The sequence below is a fragment of the Perissodus microlepis genome, chromosome 6 (genome assembly GCF_051167445.1).
Source record: "Perissodus microlepis isolate ML-2025 ecotype Zambia chromosome 6, ASM5116744v1, whole genome shotgun sequence".
NCBI lineage: Eukaryota > Metazoa > Chordata > Actinopteri > Cichliformes > Cichlidae > Perissodus > Perissodus microlepis.
The window spans coordinates 17509768-17536451 of NC_140466.1; the positions used below are offsets into that span (position 1 = coordinate 17509768).

A 26684-nucleotide genomic window follows, 5' to 3' on the forward strand; every position below is an offset into this window, starting at 1 on the left:
TAAGTTAAGCTACTATTAAAAAATCCTTTGGGATTTAACTTAAGCTTAATTGTTTTAGCCCTTGATATTACAAATTGCACAATTAACTCCAGATTTATTTTTTTTTTTTAATTTATTTATAGCTTTAAAAACAAAAATAACTTTCACCTCTGGGCCTCAAGGTGCAGCTATAGAAATGACAAAAATATTAGACCAGCACTTTTTGACTTTTTAGCGCTGGGGATGCACGTGCACTTACTTCCTACGTCTCTGGCTGCGTTCCAGTTGACGGGCTCGCCTCCCGATCCGCAGATCTCACAGCGCCTGGATAGGTTACTGCACCACGGCCGTGCCTGTGGAGGCGGTGTGGGACACCGCCGTTCTGCACGGCACGAATCAGCAGCAGCTGTCATGTGAATCAGCTGTACGAACAAGGAAGGGGATAAACAACAACACGACCCGAGTCTTTCTAAATCAAGGTAAAACAAAACAAAATAAAACCCTGTACACTTTAATGCGGACATGATGTGAAATACCGGCGAAAATTGTGCAGAGGAAGCTAGCTTTGCGCCAGTTTGTGTGAAAGCAGGGTGCATTTCGTGACTCCTGTGCAGAATTAGCCGAGCTATCAACAGCTAAGCGTTAGCACTGCCACAAACATAAGTTGGCACGCTCTCATGCCACTGGACTTCTCGCGGTGTATGTTTTGGCTTTGTTTGTTGGTCTGTTGCTAAACTTGCATAACAAATAACAGTAGAGAAGTGCAAGATGAAATGTTCTGCACTACATAAAGTGGCGAAGGAGGTAGCTACAGGCCTGTGTGCAGCCTTCTTGTGAGGGGCATTTAAATCCCATTGACTCGTGCAGTAAGAAGTTAGCTAACGCGATAGGTGGCTTAACTTAACACTTAGTAATGCTTTTCCCTCTCTAACTGTTAGCACCAAATACTGTTGAGCCGCAATGTCCCACGAACACACATTAAATTAAAGCCGGCAAAGCCGGTGGGTATCATTTAAATATAAGCGAGCTAGTCAGCCGAGCTAGCAAGCTGCGCTGTTTGTTCAGCCATTATTTGGCATCCTAACAAAACGTAGGCTAGTTGGCTAGTTAGCTTGTTGGCAGACAACAAAGATCAGCAAAGCCAGAAGCGTTCATGCAGTGTTATTAATACGTAAGTACAATTCTGCTGTGATTTAATGGAGATATTTATTTATTTATCCCAATATATATATTATGCCAGACGGAGGTTATGCAGGGTTTTAAAACGATTGTTTTAACACCCTGACAAAGAGTAAGGATGTAAACATTGTGCTTAAGCATTTTTTAACTCCCCTCCCAGAAAACTTGCTCCAGCCTGTGATTGCCTATTACATAATTAGGTTGCATACCACTAATTGGGTCGCATGTAATGTGGATTGCAGTGAAGTAGCCTTATAAAGAAATATAAGGCCAAACAAACACAACAGCTTCACCCGTTGATCCTTTGTCTGGATACACAGGAACCTCAGAGTTGGGAGTGGGATGGGTGGAAGGGACAAAAATCTGAAAAGGGTTGTTGGCATGAGCAAAAGGATCAATAGATCACATCCACAGTTGTCGAATCTCTATCTCCATCTAGTGGCGAACCTGTCAGTTACACGCAAGTCAGTCACCCTGCTAATGAGCACAAGATCTTCTAGTAATGCGATTTGTATTTTTTGCAATCGTCAGAAAAACTAAAGAATTTCTAACATTATAACTATAGTGAAGCTGTTTGAAATTTTAAATCATTGTGATGAGTGTGGAAAAAGTGAAATGGGAGGTGAACAATTGTTAAATGGAATTTTGCATTGTATTTTGCATTTGTAACAAGACTTGGTGCTGGGGGTGCAAAACCATCTGTCCCCTTGTTGCACCACTCTTGAAATTCACTCTAAATAACTAATACCCTGCATTTTCACTAACCATAGACAGTATAGTATTTTGACAGTATTTTGACAGATACAGATACTTTTAATGTGAATTTTAAAATTCATACAAAATTCACATTAATGTTGGAACATCATCAATATTTTCTGTTTTTCTTTCTCCTCAGGATTTACCTGGTAAGGTGGCAGGATGGCGGGAGCAGAGGTGCATACCGCTGCAAACCCCACCTGCAAGATTATGACCTTCAGGCCCACTATGGAAGAGTTCAAGGACTTCAACAAGTATCTGGTTTATATGGAGTCTCAGGGTGCACATCGGGCAGGCCTGGCTAAGGTAAGTAGTGAGTTGAATCAGACCTTGGACAGTTATTTTTTTTAAACTTATCATATTGTTACCTTATCTTAGTGAGTGAGTTTACATTTTTATACGTAGTTTGAACCAAAGATGGATTTAGTCAATCAAAAGAAGGAAAGGAAGAATGATGTATAGTGTGACATGTAAATGCACAAGGAACTGACTTTTTCTTTTGAATAAATTTCCTACATCGTTGTTTTTGATTCCTCTGTTTATCCTTCAGGTAATTCCTCCTAAAGGCTGGAAGCCCCGTCGCACCTATGATGACATAGATGATTTGGTCATCGATGCTCCAATTCAGCAGATGGTGGCTGGCCAATCAGGGCTCTTCATTCAATACAACATCCAGAAAAAACCTCTGACGGTGCAGGAGTTCAGACGATTGGCCAACAGTGATATGTGAGTTTTAACTAGCTGGTTTACATGCTTCGTTAACTCTAATAATCAGGAGGAAGAGTTCTTAATTTCACACAAATGTTTCATTTTGATGTTGTCACAGCCAAAACCCAATTTCTTCAGAGTTTATGAGTATTTACAAACCTTTGTAAAAGGCCTGTAAGGTTTTGTCTTATACTAATAAAGAGAAATTGACCACAATCTGGTAAAACAGTATTAAACATGACCATTAACAAAATATAATAAAGGAGAATAGCTCAAATATGATAGAATAGAATGAAATGAATGAAAGCTTAATAAGGTTAAAATTACATAAAAAGGAGGTCAAGTAAACAGAAAGAGCAGTAAATAAACATGAATCCAACAAAGAAGCTCAATATGTAAAAAATTACGCACATACCATAGAAAGCAATGTAAAAAGCTTAATATACAAAAAGCCATAAATAAAAATAAAAATAAAAAATACAATAAAAGTGAATTTTTAAAAAAGGTAAATGTTTAAATTAAAGACTATGTAAAAACTGAATAGAGAAGTAAGCATCATGTAAAGAAGCTCACAGTCAGTAAAGTAAAATAAAAATAGGATACTAAATCTAGCAAAAAAACACAAGCATAGCAAATATTATTAAAACAAAGTTAAGAGTAGAAATAAGTTGCTTTGGTGTTAGTGTCAGTAGCTCTGATTCTGCGTCTCCGGTTTAGACCACAGCAAAGTACTTGTACAAGGATCGTTGTCTAATGTTAAATGGAATTTCTTTCTTTTTCTCACAGGTACTGTACGCCTCGCTACCTGAATTATGAAGACCTTGAGAGGAAGTATTGGAAGAACCTCACTTTTGTTTCACCCATATATGGTGCTGATGTCAGTGGCAGCCTCTACGATGAGGTAGATGGATCTTTCTTCTCTCTGTTTTTGCTTCTTTTTCTTTCTTTTTTTTTTAAAATGCATGCTGATGCTAAAGCCAACCTTTCTAGTTTAGCTTTCTCTTATTACATTCCCTGCTGAGTTTTTACAATTCGTTTTATCATAAGCAAAATAATAGTCAAATTAAATTGACTGACGATCAGGTTCATGGCCTGTTCCTTTGTTATTTCATGACGAATGAAGCAGATAATATTTGAACTTGATGAGTGTGGAACATGTATTTAGTGACTTGTGAAACAAGTGTCAAAGTCTACCTTCATGAATGGAAATGCAGAGAGTTACAACAAGGTGCAAATCACTGGTTACACTCAAAAGCAAGAAGTCTGGATTAAACTTTGACAGAAAACATCTAAAATAGCCAGAACAGTCCTGGAAAAATCATTTGGACACATGAAATGAAAATAAACTTTTACCACAATGATGGATAGAGAAGAGTATTGAGAAAGGAAGAAACCGATTCAGGCAAATACTGCAAAGCTGATTAGACAGCACTTCACAGTCCACGTGGATAATGACAAAACATACTGCAAAAGCAATGGAAAAAAATGGGACGTCATTCAATGCCCAAGAAAGTCAATTAACCCCAGCACAATAGAACAGCTTTTCACTTATTAAATATACAACTGAATGCAGAAATACCCAGAAACAGGTAGTAAAGGCTCAGCAGAGCACCTCAGTGGAGGAAGCACACTATTTGGTGACATCTGTCAGATCGAGATTTCAGGCAATGATTGACTCCAAAGGATTTTTGGCCAAGTGTTAAAACCAATCCTTATATTTAATAATGGTTAGTTTTTTTTCACCGATTAGTTCTGAGCCTTTAAAAATGAGGGACTATGTATACAAATAGCTGCAATTCCTAGTTTGGTAATGCAAATAGTTTTGTTAAATAAAAGCTGAAAGTCTGCACTTTGATCATATCTCGATTGCTTGATTTAAAATCCACTGTGGTGGAGTACAAAGGAAAAATTGACATTTTAAACGTGTCACTGTCTAACAACTTACACTTTACTGTATATCAATATTGGAACTGTTTGACATTTCTACAAGCACACAAATACACCAGAATAATGAAAGTAATCAGAAGGATTTTCTACACAGGGACTTCAATAGTCATTACAAATCCTCCAGTTTTGCACTGCATTGTTGACCCCCAGTAAAATCAGTGAATAGTGCGGTTTCTATTAATATAGAGTGATTGGAAGCCTGAGTAGCATTTCTTCATTGCCTCTTGAACAACTGAAGGTCAAAACATGTCGAGCAGCACTTTAGCAGCACAGCGCACTTGTCTCTTTGTGTAGCTGAGCTGATAGTGATTGGATTTAAAATGCCATCATCAACTGCGGTACCAATCTGTAACCCAGGTCTAAAGCCTGTTTCTCATTTTCTAGGATGTGGATGAGTGGAACATTGCCCACCTGAACTCTATCCTGGATGTTATAGAGGAGGACTGCGGTGTTTCCATTCAGGGTGTCAACACTCCATATCTATACTTTGGTATGTGGAAGACTACCTTCTCCTGGCACACCGAGGATATGGACCTTTACAGCATCAACTACCTTCACTTTGGAGAGCCCAAATCTTGGTGAGTAAGGAACAGTGATTAGTAGGAGATGGAATCATTTTTGTGTTTTCTATTAGTCACTGAGTTATAATCTGACTCCTACAACAAGAAGGTCTAATCTAACAATGTTTCACAGATTGTATCAGTCCTTTTTCTCTTTTCTATTAACCAGGCAGACAAATTAGACAAAAATTAGAAATCTGAAGCTAAAGGTGACTACAGCCCTTTAAAAGCATTATATCGAAGTCCTTAAATAATAAATGCAATCAAGGTTCAGAGCACAGAAGGCGTTGATCATTAAAGAATAGTCAAATTGGGTTTTTTTTCCAGTCGATCTTTGTTCCTACCTCCACTTATGGCCAAGGGCTGTGTCTTGTGAGACGAAAGGATGGCCTCATGGTTACACTGAGCTTCCTTTGAGTGGTGGCTGGGTTACTTTCGAGACAGGGTAAGGACACTTGGTCATTCAGGAGGAACTTGGAGTCTTTACTCTTCCACACTGGAAAGCAGCCAGTTGAGGAGAAAGCATCTAATTAGGATACATCCCAAATGCTTTCCAGGCGAGGTGTTTCAGGCACTTCCTACCTGGAAGAGGCCCTGGGGCAGACCCAGGACTGGTTGGAGAGATGATATCTCTCAACTGTCTTGGAAGCATCTCAGCATCCTTCTGGATGAGCTGGAGGCTGTCCAGATAGAACGGGGTCTTGGCTTCTCTGCTTAGACTGCTTGCTCCATGAACCCAAACCCAGATAAGTGGTTGAAGGTGGATGGTAGATGGTTTGGAAAGCCAAATTCTAGTTTTCAGTAGAGGAACCAAGTGCAAAAAGAATAGAGAATTCTGCTGTGCAATAATACAATACATTGAACACTTTAACTCTGTTAACAAGTCTCTCCTTTAAGCTAGAGGACACTATTATAAATACTATTCACAAAAAAAGCGGAAAGTTTTCGTCTTAGCTTCAAATCATGTTAAAGGAGTTTGGTCCCACTGAAAAGTGGCTGGTTTGCAGATAATTGTCTATACTTTTTTTTTTGCAAGGTAAAGAGTTAACTCAAGTTTTGTGGATTTGTGAATAATCAAAGAAACAATTTTATGTGACATGTTTAAACAAATACAGGGCATAGTGGGGACTATTTTAAGGCTGAGAAAGTATAGAGGAGGTGCGTATCCTTTACATTTCTATCAGAGCTGGAAAATAGCTTTTATCATGTCCAAAGTGGATTTAAATAGCAAGTATTTACAGTGTTACAGGTTTAATTTGATTTACATGCCAATTCAAATGCATAGAGACCCCAGAGGATTCTTCCTGTGGTTGTTTTTGGCACACAAAGAAATAAATGAGTGTTGAGTCTCTAAGTAGTGGTGAGAGCTGTAAAGGAACAACAGATGAAGCAATTAGGCTACATGTGCAGGCAGGGAATGTGCGGCAGCTGTGCTATTCTCCACGGGTGCAAGCATTTAAATTGACTTCTCGGAAGCTGTCTTTCCTGTATGTACAACAGACCAAGGTGAAATTTGGCATTTTAGCAAGTCAATCAATACGGTACACAGTTAGCACAAACACTTAACACAGATCAAAACCATAAACTCTTAGTAGTAGTAGTAGTTTGTTAAGCCTGAGATTTCTCATTGTCTTTGAATTGAACGGAACTGCATTAGTACGGACAATTAGAGCTCCAAATCGTCCGTGTTGGAGGGTTTTGTCTCATACTTTGAAAGTGTGGCATCCCAGCAAGCATCATTGATTTTTTTTCTTACAGATTAATTGGGGTCTGGGGATATAATTACTGGAATTTTCTCTGTTGTTACTCTTTCATTGAGCCAGCTTAATGAACAGATTTTTATTTTTTTCAAACTATCTTCTTCATTTTAGAGAACGTACTTTATTGACCACAGTGAGAGGTATCATGATCCATCACAGAGTGCCTGTTGCACAGGTCTGATTGGTATTTGTGAAAGGAATTATCAGAGCTTTAGTCATTAGGAGGTTAGGACTAGAGTAATAAAGGTAAAGAAGAAGTGGAAATGCAGGTAGATCAGAATGAAGTTTGCTTTTCATTTCTTTGTCAGCTTGGTTGTTCCATTTCTCTCTCTTGCCCTGGAGGGAGTTTTGCTCATTAGAGCAGTGAGCCCTGCAACCCCACAGGGATCAGTGTCACAGCCAGACAGCCAGACACACAGAAACAGTCATACACACTCAGAAAGAGCAGCCTGGTGTACCAAATACCCACACACATGCATACCCTTATCATCTAGTACTCTCTCATACACACACACACTCACTGACGTAGACTCTTTCATCTCACTGATGTGTTGACATCTTGTCCCTGGAGGGGAGCAGCTTAAAAGATGCACTTCTCTCACCTCTTCTCAATCCTGTATACCCTCCCCCTCCTCTCCCAAACTCCCCGTGTCACCTCTACCTGAGGTTTGCTTCCTTTTCTCACCCTGTCTCTCACTGCCGTGTTAAACTGACAGGTGGTATGATGATAGAAATTCCACACACCTGAGGGCGGATGGTACTAGTCAAATGGAATGCCTAGTCAAACCTAGAGGGAATCTTGTCACGCTTCATGGATTTCTTGCAGGGAAGTTTGAGAAGATTATATATTCAGGTTGCATCAGCAGCATGAACGAGAAGACACAGAATAAGGTCATCTTGAAATTCTGCAAACTCATAACTCAGCAGCAATCACCGATGGTTACTGTGTCCTTATCGGACACATAACTGGGCTTGAATTTTGAAATATTATAGTGGCCAAGATTTAATATAATATGAAGACCAAACCTTAAATGGTCACATATGCTGGAAAAATATGGGTAATTGTAAAGGAGTGTGAGCACAGCTGGGGAATTAATGATAGGATCATGCTGTATGTTGTTAAGATTACATATAAAATAACAGTGCAGTGTATTAAAAGCTTGATCCACCTTTCTGAAGTTTTTCACTTGTCCACCACTTGATGGCAGTCTTGAAACTGCAAATGCTCATTGAAAGTTTGTTTGCAACTGTCAACACATGGTGCCCCGTAGACATAATTAACAGAGCATGTTCATACACAGTCAAAAATAACTCTCTGCTCCATATCTCTGTCTTTAACAGGTATGCCATTCCCCCCGAGCATGGGAAGAGACTGGAGCGCCTGGCTACAGGTAAAAGATTAAAAGGAGTTGGGTTGGGTAATTTAACAAATATTGAATCGTGATCGCAGCATACAGAGGCAGGTCTGCATTAAACAACAACATCCAATTCATAATTAATCGGAGTGCGCTCGAGAGAACAACCTAGATGTAGCATGCTAATGAACTCTGGCTGCAAAGAGATGTAACCTGACAAATCCATAAACACATAAGCCCATGTAAAGTAGATGTAAAATGCAGTTGAAATGCCGATTGGCTCGCTCAGTAAGTTGAAAAACAACTAATTTGAGAAGAAAGACAAATACATATAGTTCAGGGTTCTCCAGCCTCCTTTAAACTGAAAGCTGTATTACAAAATGAAAGCTGCTGATAGATACTCATGTCCTACATTTGTTTTTTTGTGTTTATTCATGTGTCACATCAAGACATTCAAACAAATCTCTGAACCAATCCAACCAATCAAATGCACTTTTTTTGTATCAGCACCTAGTTTTAATGAAAAACCACACAATATTTGGTTTAGCCATATGTCCATGTCTATACATTTCGGTTTCAGTATGGCATTTAAATGACTTAATATTAGTTTCCAATTAATTATTACTGATGGTTTTTGTTATGTTTTTCTTTGTCTGCATATCTCACTTTATCTATTTAATAAATCGTTGAGAGTACTGATGTTGCTTGGGGTCTCAGCGACTTATAAAGCTGGATTGTATCCTGGATTGTATTGTATGTATTAAGGTCACCCTTACAAATCAGATGTGCTCAAATTTAATCTGTTAGTCTTTTTTTTTTTTTTCTGCTGAAATGGTGTCTGAATAATTAAACTTGAAGTCATTGTCTAGTTTACCATCTTTACTTTGTCAGACTATATAGACCACTGTAAACAAAGCACTGGTTGTTGCAATGATCTTCTTTTTTGACTGGATGAACAGAGATGAACAGACACAGAGATCTTTTTGTTTTATTGTTCCGTTAAAGCCTGCCATCCCCAAGACACCTCGATACAGCATTTTCATGGACGTTAGTAAAACTAAACAAAACTGTCTTTTAGTAGAATGTATTGCATGTGTTTGTTTTGCAGCTAGAACAGCTTTTCTAAGACAAACTGTGTCATTTAGTATTTGCACATTACAGCCATGGTTTGCACATGAAACTGCAAATCCAAAAGTGGTTTATGACCCAAAATAATTTTGTTACAGACAGCCATTTCCAATTTCTTATATATGAGAGTCCAGTCCACTATGCTAAATTGTAAAAAAAAGAAGAACATAAATAATTGCAGTTCTTTCTCTAGGATAGATGGTACTGACGTGACTGCACAATGCATCAATGAATTGACAGATATAAAATTAATTGCTGACTGTTGTTTAAGTTTAAGTACAATGTTTTAGGGTTTTTTCTGGCTGTAGTTGAATTCTTTCTAAACAGAATACTGCTGTATTTCTTTCACCATTTATCAGGGAAAGTAATTATGTTTAAGATAAGCTAATAATTGAAATAATCTTTGGTTTCCATTATGGAAAAAAATGTCACTCTACTCGATAAATATTAAAAATGTAGCAGTCGATAATAAGCCAGTTCTCACACAGCTTTTCGATTTGGCTTTTTCATTCACCTGTTTTTGTTTTGTTTTTTCTCTCTGACAGATTAAGTCTCTCTAATGGTTTTTTTGTGTATGTGTGTATGTGTGTGTTTCTGTCAGGTTTTTTTCCCAGTAGCATCAAGGGGTGTGAAGCTTTCCTTCGTCATAAGATGACTCTAATCTCCCCTTCTGTACTGAAGAAGTATGGTATTCCCTTTGATAAGGTAGGTTCTCTGTCCCTTTGAAGAATTACTCTCAGTCTTAGTTCCTTTATTTACCACCTGTTTGAAAACAGCTTTTGCTGCTTCTAAAATAGGCAGTGTTAATTTGTATTGGTTGCAGAAATCCTCAGTGGTTTATTTTAAACTTGTCATTTCTTTTCTGTGTTATTATTTTTTTGAAAACCACGAGGACATTTAAAGGTCAATCACTCACATACACACATATAAACCAATCTTTTGCTCCTCTTTCTTTCCTTCTTATATGACAAATTGCCAGATTACTCAGGAAGCCGGAGAGTTTATGATCACCTTTCCTTACGGTTACCATGCTGGGTTCAATCATGGATTCAACTGCGCAGAGTCAACCAACTTTGCCACTTTACGTTGGATAGACTATGGAAAGGTTGCTACACAGGTAAGAGTGCACTTAATTCAGTATAATCATAATTTAGATCTCAAATATATGGATTTAAGATCTAAATTATTTACATTTTAAATAGCATCCCAACTTTTTTGGCAATGTTGTTGTAAAGTTTTGGCCAAAGATCATCACAAAAAATGAATATCTTGCCGTTTAGCCTTGAGTCTATTGTGGAGTCTTATGCTGAAAGAAATCTCTTTAATATAAATCTAAACTAGAGATCTCTTTTTTTTTTTCCCTCCTGTAGTGCACGTGTAGCAAAGACATGGTAAAGATATCAATGGAGCCTTTTGTGAAGCGTTTTCAGCCTGACAGATATGCTAACTGGATGCTGGGTAAAGATTCAACGTCAATTGACCACACACTTGCCACTCCCAGTACAACACCAGAGCTGCAGAGCTGGTTGCAGAGGCGCCGCAAGACCAATTCTGGAAACAAAGGGTACTTTGTTTATATTCATGCAATGTTTATTCTCTTTTCTTTAGTTATTTTCACACCTTCACTGAAAACCTGAACTTTTCTAGATATTAACAACAGGAGGTACACGTGAGTTTCTAACGTTCCAGCTCAGTAGTAGAAAGTCCGTGTAATGTCTGATTGTACATATGTCAGATAACATTCACAGCGAGAAAGTCGGTGGCGTGTGTCCTGTCTGCTGCAAATACTATCCATGCTACACGCTTGTCTTAGCCAAATGGGCTATTTTCAGTAGTGATAATGTGGCTGACAATTTCAGACAATGTCCCTACATTCTTCGCCCAATATTGTCCTCTTGAATTCATGCGTAAACAGCTTGTGGCACATTATTACATCGAGTAGGGTTAATGGTGGTAGTGGGCAGTTCATTTGGAGTAGGAAAGAGAGAGTGCATATATACATTGGATTGTGATAATTTAACGACTGGTAGCTTTGGTGCAGTCATTGGTGATCTAGTATTTGCCCTCTCAAAAGGCACATCTTTCTACATTCGCTTTTAATGCTTTCATTGCTTTTCAGTTTCATTCAGGGTTTTGAGTTTTAATCTTCTTTGATCTCTTCACCTTCTGACAGCAGCCACTCTCGTATGCGCTCCAAGCGCCTCAGGACCACAGAAGAGCCCGTTGACTTGGATGGCACCTCAGCGCTGAAAAGCAAGAGGAAAAGTTCGGCAGGTCCTCCCAGCCCGAAGGTACGAAGGTCTGAGGCTGGGACAACCGGCAAAAAAGAGCAGAAAGAGAAGAAAAAGGAAGCTGAGTCAAAGCACAACCAGAGTCAAAACTCTGTTCAGCTCTCTGGTAAGAAACTGACAGATGATAAAGAAGATATTTGAGATATTACTTAATTTTTTTTTTTATGTACATAGCTGTCTGTGTTCCTGGTTTCTTATATTTGTAAACTCCTTCATGTGAGGTCTGTAAAAACTTCATATTTTAGCCAGCCATTCTTTTATTCTCAACAGGTCCTTGCAGACAGATGTGTGTGGTCAAGGTAAATCGTGTAGAGAGTAAAAGTTTGGGGGTTTCTAAAGACCACTCTCATGACTCTCACGATAGCCCCCCTGCCTCACCTTTGAAGGATGACCTTAAGGCAGAAACAGACACTCATATTGACCCACAATACCTCTCAGGGCCAGGTCTCACAAGCAGAACTGCTGAAAGTCTCAGACAAAGGCCCGAGGCTACTCAGGCAGATCCAGGAATTAACGAGCCAAGGTGTCCCACTTCTGAACAAAGAGACCTCTCATCTCGTAAAGACTGCTCAATCAGGATGCCTCCTGTGGAAGCCAGTGAACACAACTCAACTTCCCACACAAGCACTGCTGATGAGACTGTGGTGAACTTGTGTTCCCCTGTTTCTAAAGCTCACACATCTGCTTCAGTATGTAGAGAAGACACTTTAAGTGAAATATTCAACACTGATTGCAGCATGGACACAGGTACAGAGAGTTACTCTAACAACAGCTTTAAAGCAGAGAGAACGGACGCAGTTGTTGATTCGAAGCCTATCAATCCACACTCCACTACAGAAGCACTTTATGATCTAAAAAGTGAGCCAGTAGAGGGGGGTAGCTGCACATCATGTAGCTCCCCTTCTACACACAATCGCATTTTAAAAAGCAACACTGAGGAAAATCTCCCCCCCCCTCTCCTGCAGAGGAATGCAGTGGATATGCCACAACTCACTCCGGAGCCTGCAGATAAGGTTGGAATTTGCCCTTTGCCACCTGTACTGACCCAAGAGATGCCCTCGCTTACGCCTGCTGATGATGGCCTGACTGATTTTTCAAAATCTCGATCGTGTAGTCACCAGATTGCACCTGTGCTTCAAAGGGAGATGCCAACTGGCTCTTCATCCTCACATGGAGCCAGACAAGAAGAGAAAGAGGCTGATTTAGTGATGTCAGCAGGACTTCATACAGGAGAACATGCCAACAACTGGCATTTAAATTCCCCATATAGTTGTGAAGGGGCAGCGGTGTCTGGTTCAGAAGGAAAAACGGCTCATTTAACTGCCAGTGGTATGCACAAAATAACATCTGGTGGTGTCCATGAAATGATGATAATGCCTGCAGTTGCTGCTGACAAGGATCACGCAAAGCTGGAAAATCTTACTGGACCGAACAATGCCTCCCTTGGGCAGCTTGTTCAGAGCACTGCACCTCAAAGAGAGCAGAAACCCAACTTACAAGAGTTTGCAAATAAAGATAATTCCAAAGATCCATTTCAAAGAGAAGGCGGATTCAGTACCTCGAACAAAAACATCCCAGCCCCCGCCCCTCCATTATGCACTCAAAGTGACAGCCACTCAGCATTACAACTACAGCATCACACTACATACTCCTCTTCCTTTTGTACACCCCAGCACCCATACACAGAGCCTAAAACATTTTCCAGTAGTATCTGGAAAAACTTTAATTCCCAAAATCCTGCAGTCCTCATCCAAAGTCTGCATCCAGAGCTCCCTTCTGACTTTACCCACGACCCTCTACCTTACACCATGTGGACTGAACCTCAGTGCAAAGAGGTCACTGACCTGGAAAACCCTGAGCAAGAACTACGTGAGTCCGAAAACCAGGAAGGAGAAAGTGGGCCTCTCACCTGGGCTCAACTCGAGCCCACTTCTCTAGTTTCAGTTGGTGCTATGGAGCCTTTGGGGCTTTGTGGAGAGTACGAGTTGCAAAGAGATGATGGGGCTGACGCGCTGTCCCTGTGCAGGGAGCTGGGGAGACAAAGGGAAGCTGAGGAGAGACTCCATTCGGATACTGCTGTTTCACCTCTCGGAACGGGAGATGGAGAACAGGATAGGGTGTCTGATATGGAAGAAGGAGGATCTGATGACGATGAGGCAGAGCAGCACAGTGCCAAGAGAGAGAGCAGTAGTGACTCCTCTGATGACGACGATGATGATGAAGAAGAAGAAGAAATAAATGATACAAATAATTATGAGTGCAATGAATCAGGCCTGGAACCTGGGGAGGTTTGTGCTGTGAGTGTTTTTTTTTTTTTTTAAATAGTCAATTATAATAGTTTACACATTACAGAAACTAAAAAAAAAAGTTTAACACCTTCAATCAATCCCTGTCCATGCCAGTGTCCTGCCCTGTCAATGAAGAGGACCACTAAGAGCTGGCGTCACCCACTCAGGAAACCCACCGCAAGGGCTGTACCAACTGCTGTCAAACAACAGGTTGCCAGTGACGACGGTGGGCACACTGAAAAAACACACGCATATATACAGTTAACACAGTTCGATGAAAGGTATTGCTATGGTTGAGCCTTAAAAAAGACATTTAGACAGCGACACATGCACACAGTATAAGCCAAGAGTCAAGCTTATTTCAATAAAAAACCCAGGGACATTTCCTGTTGTGGTTAGTACTGCATGGTGGGTGGCACCGGGCCAGAACCCATGATCGTTAGACTTCTTTTTGGTTGCACTGGAGCGAACAAGAATGCAATCATCACAACATTTAGATGTTAATCCGTTCTGTAGTCCAAAAACAATAACCCATACTTTGTAAAAGTTTGTATTTCTAACACAATATACTCAGAAGTAATAGAACTGACTCTGTTAGCAGCATGAACAACAGTCTTGACAAATATAAAGTACACTCAGGTAAAGGTTGTGTTTTCCCACAGTGAGCCATTCCACCCTGTGGTCCATACTTCCCCTCCTCATTTTTCAAATTTTATGTCCCTCCGAAATGATTCTTTTGACGTCAATGCACACATAAACCAAACACATTTAATTCTCGGGCCTACCACAGTAAAATGATCTAGTGATAGATATTCTATTTGTTTTCATGGTTTTAATGGGGTTTTGGGTGGGGGGAGGGGGGCCTCCATTAACAACCACTAATGTGCATATACACACACAGTCACATTTATCATCTCTGTAGTTGTGAGAAAGGATGAATAATTCAGCAGCCGTTGTAGTTGTTTATCCGTGAGTAAGAAATGACCATGGCTGTGAGAAGCCTGTTTTATGATCATGAGAGTGCTTAATTATTTTTGGGCAATTTTGGAAACTGACAGGCGTCTATTCCGTGAAAATGTTTTTCAAGTCACTGGAGGAAATTGTCACCACAGCAGCTGGATTAGCTCTGACTTCAGCAGCGATTCTGTGCAGAAAATGCTGCAGAATTCACTTTGTGAGAGCAATTTTGTGTTTTGTGTTGCGTTTTTTGATATTCTGGCCAGATGATTATTTCACATTCAGAAAAGGCTTAATTAACAAACTGCCAGGCAAGAGATTCGTGGTTGGAATTGCATGAATCATTGTCCGCGCCCCAGTAAAAGAAACCACCGTTTGAATAGATGAGTGATTACAGAGTAAGTAAGGCTTTATTTTGTCTCCATTTAGAGCCACCTGAAGCAAGCTTGGCAGAAGAAGAGGGGCAGGAAATGGAAGCGTGGGCAAAGCCGCTTGTCTACCTGTGGCAGAACAAAAAGAGCTGCTTCTCAACAGAGAGGGAGTACAATGCTCATGCAGCCACCATGCAGCCGTACTGTGCAGTGTGCACACTCTTCATGCCCTACTGTCAGGTAAAGGGGAGGTCAGCACAAATTGGGAGATGATTGTCTTTAAAAAATGCACAGTTCCACTGGTGTAAATTGAGTGCGCACTGCAACTTTTGTTGCAATGCGCACTCAATTTACACCAATGAGGTTGTTTCAGTATTGCACTGGTCAGTGATTCTTATCCTGTGTTGAGCTCATATGTCTGTGATTTTTTTGTTTTGTTTTAATCCAACCGCTTTACTGATAATTACAGTTTTTCAGCACATTTCCAGCTCTAAATGTAGTTAAAGTTCAGTCTGGAGAGAGTTTTTCGTCTGTCAGAGGTTTTTATACATGAAAATTACAGTCTCTTTCTCCCCTAGGCGGAAGACAAAGCAGAGGACAATAAGCCTATGGTAGCTAAAGACACCTTCCAATCTTCATCTCCAATGGCGGGTCCCTCACCTCATGGTGGAGGGTTTAGGAGAAGCAAGCCCCTGATCCCAGAGATCTGCTTTTCTTTTCGGGAGGAGAATTGCCCCCCTACTCCCACTAACCCACTGCTGCAGGAAGACGGCACCTCCCCTCTGCTCTACTGCCAGAGCTGTTGCTTGCAAGTCCATGCAAGTATGTATGCACAAGGCAACAGTAGCACATATATTTGAGTTTTTGTGTGTGAGAGGAGGGGGGTAGAAGATACAAACTGATGTGTATAGTTTTTAAACTTCATGCCATCTGTTTACCACTTACCACCAGGCGACATTCTTCGTTTTCACATGTTGTGCTTGTGTTACTGATGTCATTGTTAGAGGGTCAATGGGTTTAAATCCTGACTCATTTCTTCTGTATGTTCCACCCTCTCTCTGTTTCCCTTTCTCCACCCTTTCTTTGTGGTTTGGAGTATTTTATTTCCCTCGTCAGACTGGGGGTGAATCCTCTGTTTCCGCCACACACAGTTCCTGTTCAAAATCCCCAAGCCAGTAACAAGCTCTCACACATTTTCTTAAAAAAGGGAAGAAAAAATCCCTGGAGCTTTTCTTTTCCAGGCTACTCAGACACGATACATTGTGCATTGTCGTAATCCCTCATTCACACGGATCTCTGTCCCAATCATGCACATTTCGATATCTTAAGCCTCCAGCCGGCCTTACGCACGCGCGCGCACGCACGCAAGCAAGCACGCAAGCGCAGCTACTTTTAAAAGACTTAGACAGCAGTATGCCCAGCTTTCAGTCAGTTCGAGTCACTCTTACTAACGTTCACTTTGCCATATTTTTAGTCTGCTTGGTCTAGGATGTTGTGCATTTATTGTGTGTATGTCTGTAAGTCTGGTGGGGTGGGAGTTAGAGATGAAGTGTATGTCATTTGACACTGATGAAAAAGCCACAAGTTCGGTTTCGAGCCCCAACAATAAGTACATGTTGATGTAGCTTTCTGCCCGTTCTGTTATTTGAACTCTGGAAAGGAAACAGAGGTGGGCTTAGATTTTATTTTTGGTTTTCTGATGGATAATGCAGGAAAAGAATAGTGACATGCACACATATACAGACTTTAAGTGTGTTTTTTCAAATAAAAATTCCCAACCTACGTGTCTAAAGCCTCTAGCTCATGGATTGTAATCAGCTGCCAGCTTTGAATAAGATCACGTTTGTTTTACTAAATGAAATTCCAGTGTTTTTCTGTTCAAGGCCATTTTTTATTTTGGAAAAACATTTGGATGCGAGGACTCAGACCAAAAAGCAAAGTTGCTGCTGTGAAGTGTCTAAAATGACAGCGTGCTACGACACACGTTAATATGAGATAAACCCACACAGACGGACGCCTTCGTAAACAACGATGCATTGTACACCAACTCTCTCTTTTGTTGTGACATTGTTTTTCCTTAATAACATAAAATTATCTTGCCATTTACTGTCAAGTCTGCTGTTTCTCTCCCAGCCCATTGACACAACAGTTTAATAGCATTTGAGGAGTCAGTGAGTATTTTTGCTACAGATTTTTGATCCATACCTTCTTACTTTAGGTTGTTACGGTGTTGCTGCAGATGACATCAGTGAACAATGGTCATGTGATCGCTGTACCGAGGGAAACTTTCCAGCAGTAAGACAATTTTATACCTTTGATTCAAGTATGACTGTGGTGTATCAGGAGAATAGCAGTGCTATCCTGAAATTTTTAATGTGAACTAGTGTTAAAATGATTATACGTTATAGCTAATGATGATGGCTCACCCAAAGATCTGACCCTAGTCAGAACAGTCAGTAATATCTTAAAAATATAGATGACCATATTCATATGTGGTAGTTGACACACTGCAGTGTGATCACTGTATACAATAAAGACATAACTATTTTTTTTCTTCTTTCTGACTATTTAATAAGCAGAAATATCTTCCTCTGTGGCACGTGTATAGATTTTGGTGACTAGAAGAAAAATATCTGCATTTTGTCTTTCTCACTCATTTTTCTCTTTTCCCAGGAATGCTGTCTCTGCAACCTCAGAGGTGGCGCTCTAAAGAAAACCCAAAACGACAAGTGAGACGAGCTTTTGTTCTGCGATTAGCTCTGCACACTTATCCCTCATCTCTAGAGCTCAGCCAAATGAATTGTCTGGGTATCTTAATCATCACAATGTATTAATTTGTTTGTATGTATATGTGTGTATAGATGGGCTCACGTGATGTGTGCAGTAGCATTGCCAGAGGCGAGGTTCAGCAATGAATCCAAGAGGAGTCCCATCGACACCAGCAGGATCCCCATGCAGCGATATAAACTGGTGAGAACACACACCCGCACACCACACACACTCCTTGAGGACTGTCCTGGTCTAATTAATGAAGTGTTCACAGTTCTAATTAACAATGTGAGACGAACATGCCCGCAATCAAAGCTAGATAATTAACCACTGGTGGGTGGGAGTGGGTTTTTTTTTTGTGTGTGTGTGTGTGTGTGTGTGTATGTGTGTGTGCTGATGTTTGTCTATATGTGTGCAGGTGTATGTCTGCCTCCCTGAGTGCATGTGCATGTGCTTGTGCATTTATTAAGTGTGTATGTGTTTGTTTAATGAGGGAGCTGCAGTGCGTCTCAGCAGACCTGACATGTTGCCACTATACTTAGCTTTCTGCTGCAGGCACTGTGATAAGTCAGCAGAAAGCAAAGTGTTGGAGAAGCACATCCTCACATAAGATGGATCACAGAGATGTGATAAGTTCAATTCTTCTTAGAAGCATATGTAATAAATCACAGTTTAGGACTCAAAACAGCTCATGACAAAAGATACATTAATAAATCAGTTTATTGTTCAAAATGGGTTGCGTCAGCTGAAAGTAACAATGATGTAAATACATCATTAATATATATGAGCTGAGATTACAAAGTTATACAACAAAAATTAAAAGCCATGCTCAATTTAACACTGGCCGTTGTCCCTTCCAAAGTTGTGTTTGAATGCAGTGATGCACCACTTCCAGCCCTGCTGCTGTTTTTAGAAGTCTTGTTTTGAGCTTTTGTTACAGCACAGCACAGCTGCGATGGCCTGAGGATGTTACAGTAAAAATCCATGCCTACACAGTCACAAAGAAGGAAGAATATACAACACCGTGAACGGTATTTAAAAGGAAGATGAATCAGGTCTCAGGGGTTTCTAGCTCATAGCCAGAGAACTAGATCTCATTTGTCCCCCGACATAAAATGAAGTTAATTTTTGTCCATAGTGAAACTGCAAATGCACAGATGAACTGGACAGATCTGGGCTTCTAAGAAGGGTTGTGAAAAAGGTAGTATAGGCCTCGGATACAAAGGCCTAGAGACCTGTCAGCAACCATCTGGCAACCTCTGGTCATGAGGGAAAAAGAGGTATTCCCTGATAACGTTGCACGTGGTTGCTGCAGGCTGCTGGCAGATACATTGAAATTGATTCCTAAAGTCACGGCCATGCAGGCCTAGAAACGGGTCGGTGACCCCCTGCTAACCACCAGTCACTTGGGAAAGGTGTGTTTTCTATACCTGGCGGGTGAGTGGTTGCTGGAGGTTGCAGTGAGGGCAAATGCTAGTGACCAAAGCAATCCCAAGGAAGTTTTGGTGCAGCATACTCTTTACAACCAGTTTCACCTTGAGACAGCCAGCAATCACTTGCTAACCAATTGGGGAATGCACCCTTTTCCCCCGGTGACCAGAGGTTGAGAGACGGTCACTGACCAGTCTTATGTGACTGAGGCTTTACTTTCACTGTTAAGAGAAAACCTGTTGGCCCAATGATCTCAAACTATAACGTTGGCAGATAAAGTCCTTTGGCTCTTATCATCTGCCCTTTCTTTCCAAATTAAAGAAATGGTAAGAAGACTTTTCAGTGTAACACAATGATATCCAGTTTGAGTTTAGTTATCAGTCCCTCAGAAAACGACATCTGAGTGAATAGACTTCAGTTATAACTAAAATGTCATACTTCATCACAGGGAACCAGCCAATTTAGGTTTATATATGACTGCTTACCCAAAAATAGTTCAAGGAATATTGCTGCACTGAATGGGATGCTAACTCTGTGGACACAGTGACATTACCCATAGGGTATTTACAGGGATATGGTTCATATCTTCTCACACCACATTGAAATTAAGCTCATTTGGATATGAAAGCACAAACCACAAAGTCAGTTTCCATATCCACAGGCTGAAATCTGAACAAAATGAAAATTATAGTCCAGACGGGAAGAGGCAGGGTGCTCATAAAAGCCTCTGACATGACCTGTGTGATGGCCAAAATGTAAGTATAGGAAGGACCTAAATTCCTTTTAGAGGAAGTGGCACTTCCTTGCTTTAGATGTTAAATGCTTTCTTTATCACAGTGCCAATCAATGCTGGATACCTCCCATGGGTCTTTGTAGCTATAAGTCTTAAAGTGGATTATTTGAGAATTTGTTATATGTTAAAGTGTTTCCTACGTAACACAATGACACTAAATCTTTAGATTTAGTTTTCAAGTTTTCATTAATTAGCGCAGTCACAGAAGTACCCATACTTCATTAGGTGGTAAAACATGAAAAACTGCACAGTATGCATGAATAACCAATATGTCCTTCACATGTACACCAGTAGAAAGTGTGCGCCTGTGATGCAGACTTTCTCTCAAAGTTTCGAGGATGGCGTACAGACTACCTTTCTGTTTTGTCTGCGTTGTCATTTGTAGATTCACTCCCCGAGCCACGTGTTCTGAAGTTCGCATTGGACCCGTTGCCCCTGCAGCAGCTCAGTACATTCATAATTTACTATCATACAACACACACACACCGATGTGCACACATACACATTTATAATTTACTGTGGGAATGTTCTTAACGCATGGCTCAACACAGGCACCCGAATACACCCTGCAGAAGTCAGAGGGGAGAAATTGGCGAAGTTCACACACGCATTAAAACATACAATTATTCTTACATGTTTATATTACTTTGTGATCTAATTGGCATTATTTTATTTTGTCCCCCCCCCCCCCCGGCAATATATGTACATAAGTGCTCATTTGCAGAAATACGAGCACAGCATGCCAGCTAGAATCTTGTTATGCTGGCCTCAATAAGTGGACTAGACAGTCGGGCCAGTTCATCTGTGCAGTGCTGTCCATAATGTAGGAGGTATGGGAAAAGGCTTTACGAAATGTAGGCCAAGTTAGTCACCGAGAAAAGCACTGACTGCTTCTCCCTCAGCTCAGGAACAGAAAGGACAAGAAACTTCATTATTAGGGGGGTGGGGGGGGGAGGATAAACTTAGGATTTTCATCCCGTTTTAAAACCAGCATTTATATAGCCTTTTGGTTTTTTACACAAGCGGAAAAGAGGGTAGTCTCTCACTATACACAATACCTACTGATCCCCAACTGATATCTGCATTAAGAGGGCTAAGCTGATAATTGTAAAGACGAAGCCAGCCCTGCTGTAGAGGTTAAATTTAATTAATGCTGAGCCAACTAATTAGATCAGTTATTGATTTGTTCAAATAAATGAACAAAGGGCAGTGGCTTAGCTGATAAGGACAGAGACTTTAAGAAAGGTTCGTACTTGCGCAGCGTCACCTTCTTATTCACCTCTCAGATGCCTTGCTCTTGTTTCTGGGCATCATCACATCCTATTATATAGAAATATACACGGGGGAATTAAACTGTCATAAGGTGCTTTTGATATTGTATTTTCTTAATATTTCAACACGTGCTGTTTAAACAATATGTAAACAACAATATTATGCACAAGATATAGCAGTGATATGGTAATTTAGAACCTTTTATAGAAATAGATATTAAAAAACCAGCTAATTCCCACTTAAACTCACTGAGGCACTGGAACGTGTCTGCGTATAGACGTATTACATGTCGATATTATAGCATGGATTTCCGGGGAATTAGATTAATGAATAAATTACTTTCAGTAAGATGTGAAACCAAGCTGCAAAGACAGAAGCCAGGGCAGGGAAGTGAAGCGAAGAAGAGAGCGTAGATGGGTGTTTTATTAAGAGCAGACTAGAGAAAATGGAGTGAGATGGAAGGCATGCAAAGGGGGTGAAAGAGGAAGAGGGAGCGAGTGGGGTTATAATGGGAGGCATGTCGTCATATTTTCCCTTTCGTTGGAGAGGACAGACAAGAGAGATGCCACAGTAGAGGGAACTGACTTGATGGGCTGTTTAGTGCAGAAACCCGAGAGATAGTCTTTCACAAAATTTCGCTTCAAGTGTGTTTGTGCATGGATGCATGGCAGTGTTTGTGTGTAGGATGTGTATGTGTATTATGCTTGCCAGTGTGCAGTTGTGTACTCTTCACAGAGCTTAAACGAGGAAAGAAAATACCACAACATACAGATTGAAGCACTTTTTATTTGTGGAAAGTGTAAATGATGTCATCTGATTGGCTTAAGTTGAGGGTTTCTTTGTATTGCAGCAGTCCAATAACATGTTTCTGTTGACTATTAAACTGGGGTCTCTCATTTTATTTTCTGCTATCAATGACTTGTTTACACTACCGTATCCAATAACAGCAGATTTCACAGATATAATTTTTTTTGGAGCACATATTGGCTTTAAATTATGTTAGAGGTTCACGGCACAGCTGAGCGGTGATTCACTTAGCGGTCTATTGTCACTAATTTGCTGTTTTTCCTAGCCAACCTTTAAAGTCTGGAGTGGAAATGCAAATGTTAAATTACTTTATTTTATTTTTTTTGCTTTAGTGAATAAGGTCAGGTTTCCTCCACAGCAATAAAGGCAGTCACTGGGAGTAGGTGTATTGTGCAGTAGTTTGCATTTGAAATTTAAAAAGGAGAACATCCAACTGAAGGGCTTCCATTTACAGTGTGAATTTTTATTTATTTATTACCCTTGGGGTAAAATGATTTACCCTTTGTGTAAATAATATCTTCAGTCTGCCCTTTTTGTTATACAGAGCAAATCAGCCACTCTAATTGTGTGTAGGATGTTGCTGTCCATCACAACTTCCTCCTTTCATCTCTGGAAGCACAGTATTTCATGTTTTCTATCAGTGTCTTTTGATTTTCTATATAAAAACAACAACCACAAATGTACTAATTAACCAAAAAGTTTGATCAGTGTTCATCGTTCATCAAACTGATGCCAGCAGTGCCAAGATCCAAAAGTGGTGTCGTGGAGATATCCGATATGACGGTCCAGTATCAGTCAGCAGCTGCTGTTGGAAACTACTGCTATATAGATAATATGTTACTTGTCCTGGGTACTGATCAAGAAATCTTTGTTAATATAAAGCAACACAGAGCTGTTTTGGTCTTTTCATTCATTTCTTCAAAGTAACTTTGGTCAGGATGGTGATAAAGCAACAGGAAGATGGAGTAAGTCTGGTGCCAGACTGCCACTGACTGGCTGTTACATCCAGTCTGTCATGGATAATACAGCATTTTACTGATACACTGGTGAAAATCGCAAATCTATTGCTGTCTGTTGCAAATCTGTCGCTGTCTACATATACAGAAATGAACTACTTAAATTCACAGTCCAGCTAGAACATCAGTTTTGACACTGTTTCAGTAATTCTTTCACAAATAGTGACATCAATTTGCAAAATGATATAAACATACTCAGTGGCATTGCTTTTATATAAGAATATAACTAGAAAATAAATCAGCTGGCAACCAGTTGAGTTGAGTCCCCATCTGCAATTATAAATTAGATGGTAGTTTTTTGGAATCCTTTGCTAATCTGTCTGAGAGTGATTGCAGTCAGTCTGAGCTGTACTGGGATTGTTGCCTCCCACAATGTGACCTGTGCAATTATCTTGTGTTGTCTACAAGTTGAGGGTGTTGGATCCTTGACCTCTGGGCAACAAGTTTTTCACAACATGTACTTGCAATCAGTTTCCAACAGCAAAAAAATTCAATGCAATCACTGCAACCACCAAGTTTTCTTGGTCACGATGAGCTTGGCCATCCTATTCATACTTTAGTGTTATTAAACTGTTAGCAACATGCTTTTAAAAAGACCATATATTCTAAAAGCCAAGAGTGGCGGCCCAGCTGTTGTTTTTATGTGTCTTTAGAACGCAAGCCATAACGATATAGAGGACAAATACTCCTGTTGTAACGATAAGGCTAGAGATTTTATTTATTCGTTGTGTATATGTGACATCGTTTTGGATAATTTCCAGTAAGGCTTGAAAACATTTTGGTAAAGACGTACTTAAAGAACATGCTTATTGTTTACATAAAAATGTTTTTTGAAGAACACTTTGACAGCATTTTAAATCTAGTTATATTAAAACAAAAGAAGCTGGATACAGTCTAAAAACACCTTTGGTTTGTCTAAAAGCAGCTGCTGATCGTTCTAGACCACTGGCCATTTTTTGGTTCTTGGCGTCTCTCAATTGTTTTTATAATTCCTTTGCAGTAATAACATTTTCCCAGCTTTTCGTGTGCAACCTAAGTTAATTCAGGCCTATTGACAGTTTGGTCTGGTCCTTATGTGTTTACAGAAGTGCATCTATTGTCGTAAACGCTGTGCGGGAAAGCGGCACTCAGGGGCTTGTATCCAGTGCTCATGTGGCCGGTGTCCCACCTCCTTTCATGTGACCTGTGCCCATGCTGCCGGTGTTATCATGGAGCCCGATGATTGGCCGTATGTTGTGTCAATCACCTGCCATAGACACCAGTCGCGGAGTTCGTCAGCTGTAAGTTATAGGACAGGTGTTTGCTACAGCTGATCTGAACAAGTGCCCGGAATAAATAGACATATTATTGTTTTTGACACGCTTGAAATAACTGACTCAATTACAAGCACTTAATAATTTGTGTTAATGTAATTAAGGAAGTGGCGCAAATGACTACTCGCCAGATAATTGAAAACAGCTTGTTAAAGGGGCCCCTTTATGTTATGCCTTTGTCTCTGTTTATCTGTTGCAAATACTACAGCTGAACTGCCTGAATCACCTTGTTTGTAGTCGAGTCTTTCTTCCATGACTTATACAGGGCACTGTGTAACAACACATCGGCGTGATGCGTGCACAGTGGCTTGTTTGCACTCAAACAAAGAATGAACAACTACTATTTCCTTGCTAGAGCCTTTTTCTGCCAACTCTAACTCTATATTCTATTAATGAAGCACACCAAATGTTCTGTTGTTGGCTGCAAGAATGAACATAAGCATGTTCATTTACTCTTGGCATAAAAGAAGATGAAGATCCAATGGATTACTTTTATTTTTGATGTGAATGTCTCTGCAACACCAGAAAATCCTTACACTTTATACTGTGTTAGCGTGGGATCGGCGTCAGTCTCCTCCTTCTCTAATGTACATGTTCTGTATTTTAATACAAACAAGCTCATAATAAATCATTCAATATTTTGTTTCAGTTGAAACAAATAAAGCGTAAGATAGTAACACAAATGCGACCCATTAGGACTAATGTCCCCACTTTACAAACTGCTGCTCTGCACTGCTCAATTTGTGATGTCTGATTAAAATCTCTATTAACACGTTAAAGATGAAAGCTGTCATGCGACTTTTGGCCATTTACCTGTATAATTGTCACTCAAAAATGTGTAAAGCGTGTTAGAACATCTAAGGACATAAACATATTCTCATTTGACCCCAAATAAAATTGAACTTGTGGAATTCCCACAAAATGGGGATGCTGTGTAAAATGTAAATAAAAACAGAATGAAGTGATTAAAAACAAATTAATAAGTTTATATTTCGTTCACAATAGAATAAAGAAAACATATGAAATGTTAAAACGTAAGACATGGTAATATTTCATGAAAAATAGCAGCTCATTTTGAATTTGACAGCAGCACTCTAAACAATCTCTTAAAACTGGGGCAAGGGGCAACAAAAGGTTGGAAAAGAAGGAGCTGGATGAACAATTTGCAACTAATTACATTAATTGGCAGCTGGTTAGCCGCATGATGGGGAATAAAAAGAGCATTGCTAAAAACGATGTCTATAATTTGTGGAACAATTTCAGAATAATCCTCTATAGTTCATAATACCAAAATATTTAGAGAATCTGGAGAAATCTCTGTGGACAATGGACAGGGCTGAAAAATCAGATTATGTTGGATGCTGCTGATGTTTGGTCCCTCAGATGGCACTTCATTTAAAACAAATGTTTCTGTCATGGAAACACTGCTGTCAGAAATCATTGTCTGTGAACACAGTCATTGGGCCATCTATAAATGCACGCTAAAGCTCTATCATGCAAGAAGAAGCCGTATGTGAACATGAGCCACATGACATTTGGTAAATCATTCTGGTTATAGTCACATTTTAAACGGCGTTCCAGCAGCATTTTTTGTTTTTTGGGGGGAATTGCGGTAGTAAATTTAGTTTCACGTTAAGTATTTACTGCAGTCACTTGTAGGTTCAAGTTCAGCTCGTTGCTTTGTTCACTTGCATCATCTATAATAATGCTGGTAACTGAATTAAACGTATAAACTGAAACATTGTCCATGACAGTGCGGTTAGTAGTGCAACATTATGCTAGAAAAGGAGGAGAAAAGTGTGCAGTAAGTCTGGTTTTTTTTTTTTTTTTTTTTTTTCGTTGTTGTTTTTTTTTGGGGGGGGGGTGGGTTGTTTTTTGTTTTGTTTTTAGTTTTAGGGATTTTTTTTATTTTTATGGATAAACCAGCTCAAGACACAACAGATCATTATTATTGAGTTCAGTTATTTAACAGTTATTCTACTGGAACAGCCGTACAGAATTAAC

General features: G+C 39.9%; 1 protein-coding gene across 4 annotated transcripts in view; it reads left to right on the plus strand.

Moving 5' to 3' along the window:
* The first annotated feature begins 299 nt into the window (after window positions 1-299).
* Window positions 300-26684, plus strand: part of kdm4c (lysine (K)-specific demethylase 4C) — a 31164-nt gene continuing 4779 nt past the window's right edge. The window contains exons 1-18 of one of the 4 annotated variants that reach the window (XM_084931185.1): window positions 300-458; window positions 2054-2220; window positions 2465-2640; window positions 3409-3523; window positions 4954-5147; window positions 8231-8280; window positions 9974-10077; window positions 10352-10489; window positions 10743-10936; window positions 11546-11769; window positions 11934-13960; window positions 14066-14177; window positions 15338-15519; window positions 15858-16101; window positions 17498-17574; window positions 17953-18008; window positions 18141-18249; window positions 24453-24647. In XM_084931185.1, coding sequence (XP_084787311.1) covers window positions 2077-2220; window positions 2465-2640; window positions 3409-3523; window positions 4954-5147; window positions 8231-8280; window positions 9974-10077; window positions 10352-10489; window positions 10743-10936; window positions 11546-11769; window positions 11934-13960; window positions 14066-14177; window positions 15338-15519; window positions 15858-16101; window positions 17498-17574; window positions 17953-18008; window positions 18141-18249; window positions 24453-24647 — 4341 coding nt within the window. In that variant the 5' untranslated portion in view covers window positions 300-458; window positions 2054-2076. The remainder of the gene's footprint in view (window positions 459-2053; window positions 2221-2464; window positions 2641-3408; window positions 3524-4953; window positions 5148-8230; window positions 8281-9973; window positions 10078-10351; window positions 10490-10742; window positions 10937-11545; window positions 11770-11933; window positions 13961-14065; window positions 14178-15337; window positions 15520-15857; window positions 16102-17497; window positions 17575-17952; window positions 18009-18140; window positions 18250-24452; window positions 24648-26684) is intronic. The other 3 variants (XM_084931183.1, XM_084931184.1, XM_084931186.1) reach the window with 3 other exon arrangements.